The 14,796-nt window shown below is 41.3% G+C and overlaps 1 protein-coding gene and 1 long non-coding RNA gene across 3 annotated transcripts; both read left to right on the top strand.

The window, feature by feature from the left end:
• Positions 1–10,357, top strand: LOC106564393 (uncharacterized). 2 transcript variants are annotated; one of them, XM_082958715.1, is made up of 12 exons: positions 1–137; positions 1,604–1,732; positions 5,767–5,892; positions 6,090–6,221; positions 6,686–6,769; positions 7,641–7,793; positions 8,181–8,226; positions 8,312–8,363; positions 8,459–8,588; positions 8,752–8,940; positions 9,223–9,395; positions 9,494–10,357. In XM_082958715.1, exons 1-12 carry the CDS (start codon positions 129–131, stop codon positions 9,753–9,755), a joined length of 1,485 nt encoding a protein of 494 aa, XP_082814841.1. In that variant the 5' UTR covers positions 1–128; the 3' UTR covers positions 9,756–10,357. The 2 variants fall into 2 exon arrangements, with proteins under 2 accessions (XP_082814841.1, XP_082814842.1); XM_082958716.1 differs by lacking the exon at positions 6,686–6,769.
• LOC145859424 (uncharacterized) lies at positions 3,375–5,760 on the top strand. Its single transcript, XR_014379661.1, has 3 exons — positions 3,375–3,489; positions 3,652–3,783; positions 4,248–5,760. It is a non-coding gene; the product is annotated as an uncharacterized LOC145859424 (long non-coding RNA).
• Positions 10,358–14,796: the final 4,439 nt, after the last annotated feature.

The following is a 14,796-nucleotide window of genomic DNA, read 5'->3' as shown; positions in this document are numbered from 1 at the left end:
TGATGCACACAAGGGAATCTCTCTCCTATTGTGAGTGGAGAAAGGAGAGGAAGTGTATGAGGTAAACCGTGCTTTATGACAAGACAAATATCCAGGAGTTCAGACAGGAGAATACTGGTATATCTGAGATGGCAAAGGTAAGGGACTTTTTCATTTACTGTAATTTCCGGACTTTCATTTACCGTAATTAAGCGCACCTGAATATAAGCCGCACCCACTGAATTACATTATTATTTTTTTTTTGAACATAAATAAGCCGCACATGTGTATAAGCTGCAGGTGCCTACCGGTACATTGAAACAAATTAACTTTACACAGGCTTTAACGAAACACGGCTTGTAACAAAAATAAATAGGCTTTAACGAAACACGGCTTGTAACAAAAATAAATAGGCTTTAACGAAACACGGCTTGTAACAAAAAATAAAAAATTAGCAGTAAGCTTTAGTTGTCTTTTTGCACTGAGTCAATTCCTCACGCTGCTGTTTCCAACGTCTTATCATCGACTCATTAAGACCAAGCTCCCGTGCAGCAGCTCTATTTCCTTTTCCAACAGCCAGATCAATCGCCTTCAACTTGAAAGCTGCATCATATGCATTTCTCCGTGTCTTTGCCATGATGAGGGTGACAAAATGACTACCGTAATCAGAATGATGGGAAGTTTGAGAGCGCTGGATTTAATCTAAACAGTAAACAAAAAAGTTGTTTGACCGTAACCCGTTCGGCAATTTCATTGGTCTAATGAAAGCTTCATGCCGGCAAAAAACTGAGCACATCACAGAATGTGTTTTTTTGGAAAAAAAAATTTGAAAGCAGGAAAAATCCATATATTAGCTGCGTCATTGTTTAAGCCGCGAGGTTCAAAGCCTGGGAAAAAAGTTGCGTCTTATAGTCCGGAATTTACGGTACCTGTGGAGTTTTGACTGAAGTGCAATTGATAAGCTTATAACTTTAAGTCGAAACTAACATTGTGCAGCAACAGTGTTTGAAAGATGTTTGTAGCTATCTTTTGTGTCACAATAAATGTGTTTTGTTTTTCACACAATCTAAATGCAAAAAGTCAGACTGAAAGTGAAAGGGATGGAATGGCAAGTCTCTGTGTCAACAGCTGAAATATGTCTCGTCCAACTGGATAGACAAGGCAATTACATCCAGGGTTCCTTCTCCACTGCAAAATAAAACATAAATCATATTTAGGCAGATTTAACTATTAAATGGGTAACATTTTACTTAAGATAAATGCATAATTTGTGATAGACATGTGTTTTGGGGCTATCATGATGGAACATTCCTAGTGGGAGTTCCTGGAAAGAGTACTTAGGTGCTCAGTTGGTCTTTGTTGGCGGGAGAGCAGGCTGGGCAGGTAACAGGTTGGGTAGAGTACAGTCATACCTGAGTTTTCTTAAAGGCCAAGTTGTTGCCTGACTAGTATACGGAGTATCTTTTGATTTATTAAATTATTTATGTCAACGTTTTGTTGTTTTCTGTACAAGGTTTATTAGCCAATTCGTCCTGTCTGTCTCCTCACTGTCCAATCAGACGCCTCAGCTTCTATTTCACACCCACCCATACTTTCTTAACCCCCCCCCCTCCTCCACCCACAGCCTCCACCTCTGGTACCCCACCACAGGAACATCTATATGGGCAAGCCTGAGGAAAGTGAGCCCCAGAGGAGATGGAACTATGGTCCCTCTCCCTCAGACCCATCTGGCCCAGGGGTTGGTGAAGGCAGAGTAAGACTGTCAATCTTTGACAACATGAGCCCTGGTCAAAAGAAGTGCACTATGTAGGGAATAGGGTGCCATTTGGGACCCTATTCCCTATATAGTGCACTACTTTTGACATGGCTATTGACTTGCATTCCTTACTATTTGAACTGCAGTTTTAACCATGACATGACTTACCTGACTTTATCCTCTTGGCCCCCTGGGGAGCATAGGACATCCACCATGGCTCTCCACCTCACTCTTCTGTGAGAGACCTATGGTTTGAAATATACATTGATTGAAATTAATTTATATTTGAACTGCAGTGGTACACTATGATGTACAGTATAACTATGGTGTGAAACTGTGTTATTGTAAATGTGACTTCTTAGAAGCCAGGCCCAGCCCAGATGCTGCCAGTGATCGCTGAAAGAGTCCTCCACAAGAAGGTGGTTGTGACCCTCAGGATGGAGTGTCTGAATTCATTAAGGCATCTCATCTGATGCAGCAACATGCATTCTTCTCTTCAATTTGCTTTCATACAGTATGAATCTTAACACCCACCCATACCCCCTCCACCCCCTCAAAAACAATGGCAAAAATGTATCCCATAATACTTTATTAACATGGAAATAGCTGTTCTATCATTCAGCCTACGGTAGCAGCTAATGTGTGGTGTTCAATGTAGGCCTACATTCCATGAGACTTTTGGAAAAAAACAAAACATGCAGGGCTTGACATTAACCTGTTAATCCACTTGTCCTTCAGGCAAGGAGGTGACTGAAAATGTTGTGGTGTTTGATGCAAGAAACCAGTTTACAAAATAAAATGCATCTTCGCTATATGTAGCTCTCGCTTTGACGTCAAGCACATCTACTCACAACCCCTCATGCTGTGAACACAGTCCAGTTCAAAGTGAATGGCACATATCCATATATGGCAATGGTCTGTTTGCATATAAATCTACTGCACCACTGATTTGGTTATGGCGCACGGGTCTGTGTAGAGTATGGGTCGTGCCTGTCAATGCTATAGAATTCTACTCCGACGCGTTCGGCCTACAACAATCTCTTGCATAGTTCGTTTTTTGTTTCGGTATGTTAAATTGAAAATGGCTAATATTGTGTTGATTTTGATCAGAATTCCCACAGTAAAGGGAAATGTTGATAGGTAACACTAACGGGGGAAACGCTATAAAATTGAGTGATGTTCAATCATGCTTCTCTGCGTGCACTGATATTTCTGCTGTGCTGCAGTCCCGGGGGAGCTGTGCGCTAGCGCAGGCATGCAGCTTAGAAGGAACATCGGTCCTGAATACAAAGCATTATGTTTGGGGCAAATCCAACAACACATCACTGAGTGCCACTCTTTATATTTTCATGCATGGTGGCTGCATCATTTATGGGTATGCATGTCATCGGCAAGGACTAGGGATTTCTTAAAATAAAAATGAATGGAATAGAGCTAATAACAGGCAAAACCCAAGGACATCCAGCTAACTTGACACAACTGTGGGAAGCATTGGAGTCTAGATGAATTGAGGCTGTTCTGACGGCAAAAAGGGGAGGGGGGTACAACTCGGTATTAGGAAGATGTTCTTAATGTTTTGTACATTGTGTGTATATAACTATGGTGTGAAACTAATTTTTTTTGTAACTGACTTCTTAGAAGCACAGAAACCGCCCCCTGTGACACAGAATAAGTGGTCGGTGGGACGTGATCCTCCACAAGAAGGTGGTTGTGACCCTCAGGATGGGGCGAGTGTGTCTGAATTCATTAAGAAGGTATCTCATCTGGTGCAGCAACACACTTCTTTCATTTGTATGTCACATTTTCTGTCTCCCACTGACTTAACGTACAACTAAGTGGAAATTCGTCTTGAGCGGAAGTTAGGATTTACGTCAAAGTGTACTGTCTCTGAATATGACTTGAATGTTATTTTTCAGTTTGAAGCTAAAGAGGACCAGAACAAGCAGCTGGTGGTGCGTCATCCTCTTGGCCCGCCTGCCGTCATTGACAGAGAGGACTCCAATCCCCCTCTCTATGAAAAGGTTTTGGTTACGCGGGAAACTCGTACGGTGAGACAGACAGAGAAAACAGATGTTTAACACTAAGCTTAAATCAAATAATCGTGTATTGGTCGCGTACACAGTTTAGAAGACGTTATAGCGTGTGCAGCAAAATGCTTATGTTACTAGCTCCTAACAATGGAGTATAATGCCAAACAAGTAAACAAATAAGGATTGTCTCAACGAATCCAATTAACAACCCAAATAACACTAACAGTAATCCAAATGCAATCTATATGTATGTATACCGGGATAATTTACACATTGTACTGTATACTAAGAATGACAGAGTACAGCAGTAGCTCACTGTCATATCTATCTCAAGAATCCAGTATATAATAAATATGGTGTGTGTATAAACGGTGTAACTACAATGTACAGTAGTAGAAATATTAGAATGAGCTATATGGAGAATACAGTATTTAATCTTAACACTAATACTTGGTTTTCCGAGCTGTACATTGTTCTTCCAGTTTGGGTTGCCTGCCGTCGTTGACAGAAAACAATCCAGTGACTATATCTATGAAGAGGTTTTTGTTACGCAGGAAACTCGTACGGTATGACGACTAAAGGAATCACAGTCAGCCAGCTACAAATACTGTTTTTCACGTTATACTTCAAGGGCCGGTTTCCCCAACCTGGACTCGGGGGTGGATGTAACAGTAAACAAAAATCGGGGACACTCAAATTAGTATGATATGTATTTATTTGTGGATGGCCATCATTCACTTTGTATGATATGTTATGAATTACAATATGTTACAAATTTGCAATACATATGTTACAGATTCCAATTTGTGGTGGCTAACGTTAGCTAGGTGTCTGTTTGCTAGGCTAGTGGTAAAGGTTAGCTAACATGCTAACTAGTTGCAAAGTAGCAAGTAGTTGCAAAGTTGTCCATGAGGCGATTTGAACATACAACTCTTGGGTTGCTCAACATTCTCTTTATATACCAACCCATCCATCCTCCTTTACTTTTTGCCTTAAGTAACCTTCTGTTTTATGTAACTATACCAAACGTTACATATCATATACATTTGATATGCAGGCATGCAGCTTAGAAGGAACATCGGTCCTGAATACAAAGCATTATGTTTGGGGCAAATCCAACAACACATCACTGAGTGCCACTCTTTATATTTTCAAGCATGGTGGCTGCATCATTTATGGGTATGCATGTCATCGGCAAGGACTAGGGATTTCTTAAAATAAAAATGAATGGAATAGAGCTAATAACAGGCAAAATCTTAGAGGAAAACCTGGTTCAGTCTGCTTTTCAACAGACACTGAGAGACAAATTCACCTTTTGAGCAGGACAATAACCTAACACGAGGCCAAATATACACTGGAGTTGCTTACCAAGACGACTTTGAATGTTCCTGAGTGGCCTACTAGTTTTGACCATTTTTTATTAAATTGGTTTAAATCTATGGCAAGACTTGAATGGCTAGGAGCATGAATACTTTCTGAAACCACTGAATGTACAAAACATTATGAACATTTGTCCTTTCCACTACATTGACTATCCAGGATAAAGCTATGATTCCTTATTGATGTCACTTGTTAAATCCACTTCAAACAGTGTAGCAAGGTGGGGGGACAGGTTAAATAAGATTGTTTTAAATGTCTTGAGACATGGATTGTGTATGTGTGCCATTCAGAGGGTGAATGGGCTTGACAAAAGTTAAGTGCTGTTGAAAGGGGTATGGTAGCAGGTGCCAGGCGCACCGGTTTCTGTCAAGAACTACAACGCTGCTGGGTTTTTCAAGATCAACAGTTTCCCGTGTGTATCAAGAATGGTCCACCACCCAAGGACATCCAGCCAACTTGACACAACTGTGGGAAGCATTGGAGTCTAGATGAATTGAGGCTGTTCTGAGGGCAAAAAGGGGAGGGGGGTACAACTCGGTATTAGGAAGATGTTCTTAATGTTTTGTACATTGTGTGTATATAACTATGGTGTGAAACATTTTTTTGTAACTGTCTTCTTAGAAGCCAGGCACAGCACAGAAACCGCCCCCTGTGACCCAGAATAAGTGGTCGGTGGGACGTGATCCTCCACAAGAAGGTGGTTGTGAACCTCAGGATGGGGGGAGTGTGTCTGAATTCATTAAGAAGGTATCTCATCTGGTGCAGCAACACTTCTTTCATTTGCTCTCCTATAAGTGAAAGTTAGGATTCACTCTCACTGTATGTCACATTTTCTGTCTCCCACTGACTTAACGTACAACTAAGTGGAAATTCGTCTTGAGCGGAAGTTAGGATTTACGTCAAAGTGCACTGTCTCTGAATATGACTTGAATGTTATTTTTCAGTTTGAAGCTAAAGAGGACCAGAACAAGCAGCTGGTGGTGCGTCATCCTCTTGGCCCGCCTGCCGTCATTGACAGAGAGGACTCCAATCCCCCTCTCTATGAAAAGGTTTTGGTTACGCGGGAAACTCGTACGGTGAGACAGACAGAGAAAACAGATGTTTAACACTAAGCTTAAATCAAATAATCGTGTATTGGTCTCGTACACAGTTTAGAAGATGTTATAGCGTGTGCAGCAAAATGCTTATGTTACTAGCTCCTAACAATGGAGTATAATGCCAAACAACTAAACAAATAAGGATTGTCTCAACGAATCCAATTAACAACCCAAATAACACTAACAGTAATCCAAATGCAATCTATATGTATGTATACCGGGATAATTTACACATTGTACTGTATACTAAGAATGACAGAGTACAGCAGTAGCTCACTGTCATATCTATCTCAAGAATCCAGTATATAATAAATATGGTGTGTGTATAAACGGTGTAACTACAATGTACAGTAGTAGAAATATTAGAATGAGCTATATGGAGAATACAGTATTTAATCTTAACACTAATACTTGGTTTTCCGAGCTGTACATTGTTCTTCCAGTTTGGGTTGCCTGCCGTCGTTGACAGAAAACAATCCAGTGACTATATCTATGAAGAGGTTTTTGTTACGCAGGAAACTCGTACGGTATGACGACTAAAGGAATCACAGTCAGCCAGCTACAAATACTGTTTTTCATGTTATACTTCAAGGGCCGGTTTCCCCAACCTGGACTCGGGGGTGGATGTAACAGTAAACAAAAATCGGGGACAGTCAAATTCGTATGATATGTATTTATTTGTGGATGGCCATCATTCACTTTGTATGATATGTTATGAATTACAATATGTTACAAATTTGCAATACATATGTTACAGATTCCAATTTGTGGTGGCTAATGTTAGCTAGGTGTCTGTTTGCAAGGCTAGTGGTAAAGGTTAGCTAACATGCTAACTAGTTGCAAAGTAGCAAGTAGTTGCAAAGTTGTCCATGAGGCGATTTGAACATACAACTTTTGGGTTGCTCAACATTCTCTTTATATACCAACCCATCCATCCTCCTTTACGTTTTGCCTTAAGTAACCTTCTGTCTTATGTAACTATACCAAACGTTACATATCATATACATTTGAGTGCCCCTGATTTTCATTTACTATGTTATGTCTAGTCTGAGACCAGCCTGATTTCCCAGACCCAGATTAAGCCTAGTCCAAAAAAAATAAAATGCTTTTTAAATATTTAGTGTACACGCTTGTCCAGAGCAATTTAAAGTAGTGAGTGCATAATTTTTTCTTTTTTTCTTCTTCATTGGAATCAAACCCACAACGCTGGCGTTGCAAGCACCATGCTCTACCAACTGAGCCACATGGGACCATTCTCAATGGAGATTCTCTTTTGAAAGCGTTTTTAATCCAGGACTAGGCTTGATCTTAATCTGGGAAACCGGCCCGACGTGTCATACTTTATTACAGGCCAAACAAAGTGTCCTGAAAAAGTTTATTGTATTTCTATTGTTTTAGGTAGCAGTTCACCAACAGATATGTGCAACCTATGTTCACTGTGTAAGGCCACCTCCTCCATTACCGTTAAAGCAGTCACTCCCTCTGAAAGGCAGAATCAAAACACTCTCAAAAAGCAGCATTAGTGAAGAGGATCAAGAAGATAACATCAAGGTATTCCAAGTATGACCTTGAACTTGCTCTGTGATGATTCCCCTGGGTATAGATCTAGGATCAGCTTCCACTTCCCCAGTCCTAACTTTAACAATTAGGGGGAAAATATGCTAAACTGATCCACGATCAGAATTTACTGGCAAATTCACCATACACCATAAAACCTAGCCTAAACAGCCCTAAGTGGTCAAAAGACAGGAATGAAACCACTAGCGGCTCTTGGGCCTATGTATAACCATGAACAGCTCAACTAAGCTGTCAGGCATCAATACATTGTGTATTATATTATTTACATACAGAACCTCCAAAGAATCATCACTAATGACAATTTGACCACAACCATTTGTCAAATTCACATTTCACCCTTTCATTTGATTCTTCCATCAGGATGCAGATCGTCTGATGGAATGGTGGGAGAAGGTTAAAAGTGAACGTGAGCATCACAGCTTCAAAATGTACTTTGTAATTTCCAGCATAGTTTAGGTGTGACTTGAATATTTTCCTCTGTTGCCTTTTAGCATGGAAAGATCTGTCTAATGACCCTAAACTGGCCAAGAAGGGAGAAGCAAAGTAAGTTATTTAGTTTAGACCCAGCTAACAAACTTTTGTGTACATTTGAATATTGTCACTAACCACCCTCCATACTGATGACCTTCTATATCTAGACTGTTCAAAAAGAAAGCACAGCGGTTCCAGAATGCATTGCAGTTGTACAACCTCCTCCTGACTAAGCATGGGAAGACCCTAAAGAACCACATAATTGACCTCTTCAGCATCGCAGACAACTTAGACAAGGTAGGAGTACTATAGACTACTACTGTACACGCTTGTAATGCCTTTGATTTTTAATGTAAGCCTGTAACTAACATCAATTACCCCCAAGCAGATGATTTAAATACAATTCTACAATTACATTAGGTTTAATTCCATTCAATTCAATAATTTAATTCTATCCAAGGTTTCCAAGGGAACCAAGATCGCTGGCATCACCGGGGGCGCCACGGGGGCGGTTGGAGGGGTGGCGGCTGTAGCAGGGGTGATCTTCGCCCCCGTCACCCTAGGGGCATCACTGGCCTTGACAGTGCTCGGAGTCGGTGTAGCTGCAGCTGGAGGGGTCACAGGGGCCTCTGCAGCTATTGCTAACAAAGTGAGCTGTTAGAATCCAAACACAATCAAACTTTATTTATAGAGCATTTTAAGGATGATAGCACACTTAATATATTAATATGGTTCATGCTTGATTGGACAGCCACTAGGAATTTCACTTGGCCTGGGAGCCAAGTTAGTTTCCCATGAAACTCACTCAGATGAATTCACTAAGTGTTCCATTCGGAACTTAGCTACTTAAAAGAATGTTGAGAAGTACTGTGCATAACATCACTGTCCAACTCCTCTTCATTCCAGGAAGTAAATTCTTCATATCTCTTAGGTGAGCAGTGCACTGGACAGGAAGAAGATTGAGCTGATCCTCCAGGACTACCTGGTCCTGATGGGTAACATTGAAGACTGCTTGAGGTTCATCAACGTGGGCATGGAGCACCTGAGGAAGCACAACCTTTCAACTCTCCAGGAGGTTGACACAGAGGCCGTCAGAGTGGTCAGGTATGATCTTAATATACTGCATTTACTCTTGTCGGGAAATATATTATCTTTATTTATTTTTTTATATTTGCATGTTTTTAAACCTTAACCTAAACCAGGGTGGCCATAGTGACAGGAGTGGGTAGCTCCAGTGCCATAGATGCCAGCAGTAAGGCAGTGGGGATGCTCCAAGGCTTTGCTCTAGGCATGGATATCTATTTTACCCTGAAGAAGGATGGCAAAGGTGGGCCGACGCTGAAGAAGGGATTGGAGTCCAAGTTTGGGAGAAAGATACGCGAAGTGGCTCAGCAGCTGAATGAAGGGCTGGATGAAGTGATCAAGGTCAAATATGAGCTAGTTGAAAATAATCTCATCCTCTGAAGAAAGGGAAAGGGGGATACCTAAGTTCCTCAACTGAAATGTGTCTTCCGCATTTAACCCAACCCCTCTGAATCAGAAGTGCGGAGGGCTGCCTTAATCGACAGCCCTACACACACAAAAATGTGGTTTCCTCAAGGCTTCTTTGGGAAGGGTGATGGTTCCAGTGATAATTCAAATGTTGGGGTGGTGGCTCATTGGACTTGATGTTATGCGATTACATGATTATGGTCAGTGTCTTGTGAATTGAATGGTTGACAGTCAGGGACCCTGAGCAGTTCCAGCGCTAGCGTACTTGATTCCGTTAAGACACAATAGTAAAACCTATGGAATTAAAAAAATATAACCTTGCTATTAAACCAGAATAAAATAACCTTTTGAGATTGGTTCTATAAAGAAACTATCATTCTCCATGAAGTTTCTATAAATAACCATAAGGGTTCTATATAGCCCCAAAAAGGCTTGTAACCATAGCGGAACCCTTTGTCTAAAACATTGTATTAATGGTTATTTCAGTTGTGTATCATAGAATCACTGCAACATTTTCCATTGTCAAATCTATTGTCATATAAACCAATGTTGTGAATAAATAATTAGAAGACAAAGATTTAGTCATGTTCATCAATGGGCCTTGTAGGACTGTATATTATAACTGAATATGTACTCTCCGGTGCAATGATGAGGGTCTGCCCTCCTTTTAGGCAAGATTAGGCCCGGCACTTGATTTTTGGGGAGGCATTTTGACAATTGGCTGCCGCCCTCCGGCGCCCCTGATCGGCTACTACACCGCCCGCGGCACCCCAGCCACCAGCTCATAGCGTTGCTGCTGTTCCCGCCCCCACCCCATTCCTGCTTCTCCCAAATCCCACTATCCTTGCTGGTGATGTGTTTATGGAAAATGTATACAAATGAATCTGGCAATAATTTTGTATTTTTTTTTTACATTTGTGTGTGACGAAAACGATTAGTGATTAAGGCAGTAGCCTACCCTGTTAGTAGCTAGCGAACAGTGGATATAATTTAGCAAAACAATCTATAGAGAGTTGAAACAATTTGCTACCACGTCTAAGACTGACAAAAACTGTGAGAAAAGAGGCACAATTCCTAAACCAAATAAATTTGCTGGTGCAATGTGTCAGCATGCAGCAATGTCCATCAGCCGGTGTGGAGAATGACAAGCCTACGAGGACAGGCCATTCATTCGCCGAAAACGACGAGCCCCGGTTCGCTGATTCTAGCAGCAAAATGGGCAAACCGGAGGAGTCCCGAGCCATGCACTTCCACCGATGACAGTTCTCTGTCTTGACATGAACAGGTGGTCGCACCAGGCCTTGCCACACCTCCAAACAATGCCGGGGAAAACCCTATCTTGGACCCAGACTCAGATTCGTCGCTCCCCGTCCCCGATGACAGTTGTGGTGCTGCTGCTAAATCCGACTCCCAGACAAAAAAACACAAGATCCCCTGTGAGTCGCCAAAATATATGAATGGATCTTTACGGCATATGTTAGTGCAGGCTGGGCCACATCAGGATTAGGATGGGTATTTCCCAAGAGACGAGGATAAGCGAAAGTTTTCGTTGGCCCACTACAATAGGAGGATGGCGAACGGGGAGAGAGTGGAACGACCAATGTTTGTCTATTCCAAGCAACACGTTGCAGCCTTCTGTTTTTGCTCTTTTTGCTGCAAACATAGAATTGCATACATAATTGGTGCTTATTTCTTCATCTTCCAAGAAATAAGTGGTAAGCCTACCTGTATGACAGACACAACTTTCCTATCAATAGATGTCGGTATAGCCAAATACTCCAATACTGTTGCATGCACTGATTAAATACCTCCGTGTCTGGGAAGGGCTTGGGGTTTTTGACTAAAACCAGGGCTCGAATTAAGTGAGGGTATCACATACCCTTTGTTAAAGGGCAAAAATGATATTTGCTTTATATTTTGAAATAAATACATAGCGTATCCAGATTATATCAAGCGTTCTATAACAATGCTTAACTCGGTGATGCCTTATGGGGATGTATTGATTCCTCTCTATGACAATCTGAAGCTAAACTGCAGCCTATAATATTCGAAGAGATAAAAAATAAATACAAATACTTTACTATTCTGTCCCTATTAAGTTAGCTTTTCTCTTTCTGAAAAGAGAAGATGTTTGTTTAAAACCAGGCAGCTTTTAGGGAAGCAATTCTGTTGTTTGGTTATACAACTAGAGTAGCCAGCAGTTGAAGCTTACCGTTTTCTGTGTCAGTGGAGCTTCAGTCTGTGGGGAAAGGTAACTTTTGAAAGTGCCATAAGGATGTCGAAAATGTAATTATTTTTGTTTCGCCTAGGGTGGCAGAGCTTCCAGGGCATTAGTGATTTTATCAATAAAATCTGATTGAAAATATTAGGCTATATTATTGACATTGAACTGATTATATAGCCTACTAACCAGATGTTTAATTTGTAGCATAGGCCTATTAATTGCGCCTCTATTATGTTCCGTTCCCTCTGACTTTTAGCTGATGTAACCGATGTGAAATGGCTAGTTAGTTAGCGGTGGTGCGCGCTAATAGCGTTTCAATCAGTGACGTCACTCGCTCTGAGACTTGAAGTAGGGTTTCCCCTTGCGTTGCAAGGGCCGCGGCTTTTGTGGCGCGATGGGTAACGATGCTTCGTGGGCGTCAGTTGTTGATGTGTGCAAGGGTCCCTGGTTCGAGCCCGGGTTGGGGCGAAGAGAGGGACGGAACCTACACTGTTACACTGAGAAAAACATTGTCTCGCCTAGGGCGGCAGGCAGCACGCCCAGGACCGGCCCTGGTGGGCATGATCATGTTGTGGCTCAAGTTAATGAAGTAGAAAGTTTGATGCCCTCCGAAAAGTAGATTCAAGCACACAAGATAGTCATGATTGATCTTCTATTGTGAGTAGAGGAAGTGTATGAGAGAAACAGTGCTTTGTGACAAGACAAATCTCCAAGGATGTTCAGACGAGTATAGTTGTACATCTGTGATGGCAAAGGTTTAAGGGCCTTTTTGTCTTTACCTGTGGAGTTTTGAGTCTGGTATGATGTAGCCCTCAATGCATAGCCTTAAAGGAATGAGCAGACTTCATTAAAGTACATTTCTTTCAATAAGTACATACGTTTTTGCCCCAACATGTGAGCACAAATAATATAGTATGTCAAACCTTGTATTGACTATATTAACCTAAACATAAATTAATGCATTGCAAAAATAATACTATTGGGGTTTTTTTATAAGTAGGGCCCTGTGTTTTGTCATGACATGATGCCTGATTTTAAAACTACATTTTCATCCTTACATTTAAAAAAAATTAAGCAATTGTCTGAGTATGGTGCTGGACAATCTGACATAAAAAGAAAAGGGGGACAGTTTGATCAAAAAGCTTTAAATGAAGGTTAAAATCCAGGCATGTCACATGATGGCGCAAAACACAAGGCCCTATTTCTAAGACACGCCCACTTGTGTGTGACACTGTCAGAGTTAAAGTGAAAAGGATGCAAGGCATTACTAATGATTCATTCCAAGTTGCGCAACTCAACAGCCCTAAATGTGTCTTGACTCTTGTCCAAATGGATACAGGCAACATCCAGGGTTCTTCCTCCACTGCAAAAGAAGACAAAGCATGTACAGAAAGCAGATTATCAACTGTTGTCAAGCGCACCTGGGTCAGAAAATATGATTACCTTCCTCAATAGTAGGCAGCGAATTCTACTAGATGAAAAGCCAAAATTAGTATGACGTCCTGGCATTTGAAGCATACTCAATTCGAAGTGGGACATACAATAAAATGTTATATTTCCGCATACCCCAAAATACTACTATTTAGAACTCAACTACAGTTATTCAGCAGGTGCTACATCTCTGTCCGGCTCCTTACTATTCACTGTTATAAACATGACAGTATCAATTTTAAAGTATGTACAAGAGTATTTGCTTTTAACCTTTTCACCTTAGCTACTTTTTGAGTGTGTGGCAGATTCATCCCCCCACAGCCTCCACCCCTGGTGCGCCACTCCAGGAACATCTATATGGCCAAGCCTGAGGAGAGTGAGCCCCAGAGAAGATGGAGCTGTGGTCCCCCCTCTCCCTCAGTCACACTTGGCCCAGGGGTTGGTGGAGGCAGAGTAAGATTGGATTCAACCATTGTCAACATACTGTACATCAAGTTGAATTCCTTTATATTTGAACTGCAGTTTTAACTATGACATGACTTACCTGACTTTATCCTCTTGGCCCCCTGGGGAGCATAGGACATCCACCATGGCTCTCCACCTTGAGTTCTCCAGAGAACTCCAGACACAGTTCAGAAGCGGCCTCCTATGGCCTAGCAGAAGTTGTCTGTGAGAAGTAATCCTGAAATCACTGTGACTGAAATGGTCAAGAAGGTATCGTGCCACAACACACTCTTCTCTTCCATTTTCTCTCATATATCCATATAGGAGTGAATCCTAACTTCCCCTGAAGTCAAATGTTCACGTTGTCTCCCATTGATATCAACGCAGTGCTATGTAGTAAAAATTCGACTTGAGTGGAAGTTAGGATTTGCCTCAGAAAATGCACTCTCTGAAAATGACTTGAATTACTATTTTATTTTTCAGTTTGAAACTGAAGAGGACCAATACAAGCTGCTTGTGGTGGGTCATCGTCTTGGGCCGCCTGCCGTCGTTGACAGAGAGGAGTCCAATCTTCCACTCTATGAAAATGTTTTGGTTACGCGGGAAACTCGTAAGGTGAGACAGACAGAGAAAAGAGATGTTTAACGCTAAGCTTAAATCCAATTAACAACCCAAATAACACTAACAGTAATCCAAATGCAATCTTTACGTATGTACACAGGGAGCATTTACACATTGTATGACAGAGTACAGCAGTAGCTCACTGTAATATATCTATGTCAAGAATCCAGTATATAATAAATATGTGGTGTGTATAAACAGTAACTACAATGCAATGTACAGCAGTAGAAATATTAGAATGAGCTATATGAAGAATACAGTATTTAATCTTAACACTCTTTTATTACCAATACT

Source organism: Salmo salar, chromosome 12, assembly GCF_965601325.2.
Source record: "Salmo salar chromosome 12, fSalSal1, whole genome shotgun sequence".
Classification (NCBI taxonomy): domain Eukaryota; kingdom Metazoa; phylum Chordata; class Actinopteri; order Salmoniformes; family Salmonidae; genus Salmo; species Salmo salar.
This window is presented reverse-complemented; position numbering and strand designations above follow the sequence as displayed.

What these genes read in the sequence shown, in the direction of transcription:
- LOC106564393 (XM_082958715.1), top strand. An exon ending in TCGCAGACAACTTAGACAAG is followed by an intron (nt 8,589 to 8,751) that starts GTAGGAGTACTA and finishes ATTCTATCCAAG; the next exon opens with GTTTCCAAGGGAACCAAGAT. An exon ending in GAGGCCGTCAGAGTGGTCAG is followed by an intron (nt 9,396 to 9,493) that starts GTATGATCTTAA and finishes AACCTAAACCAG; the next exon opens with GGTGGCCATAGTGACAGGAG.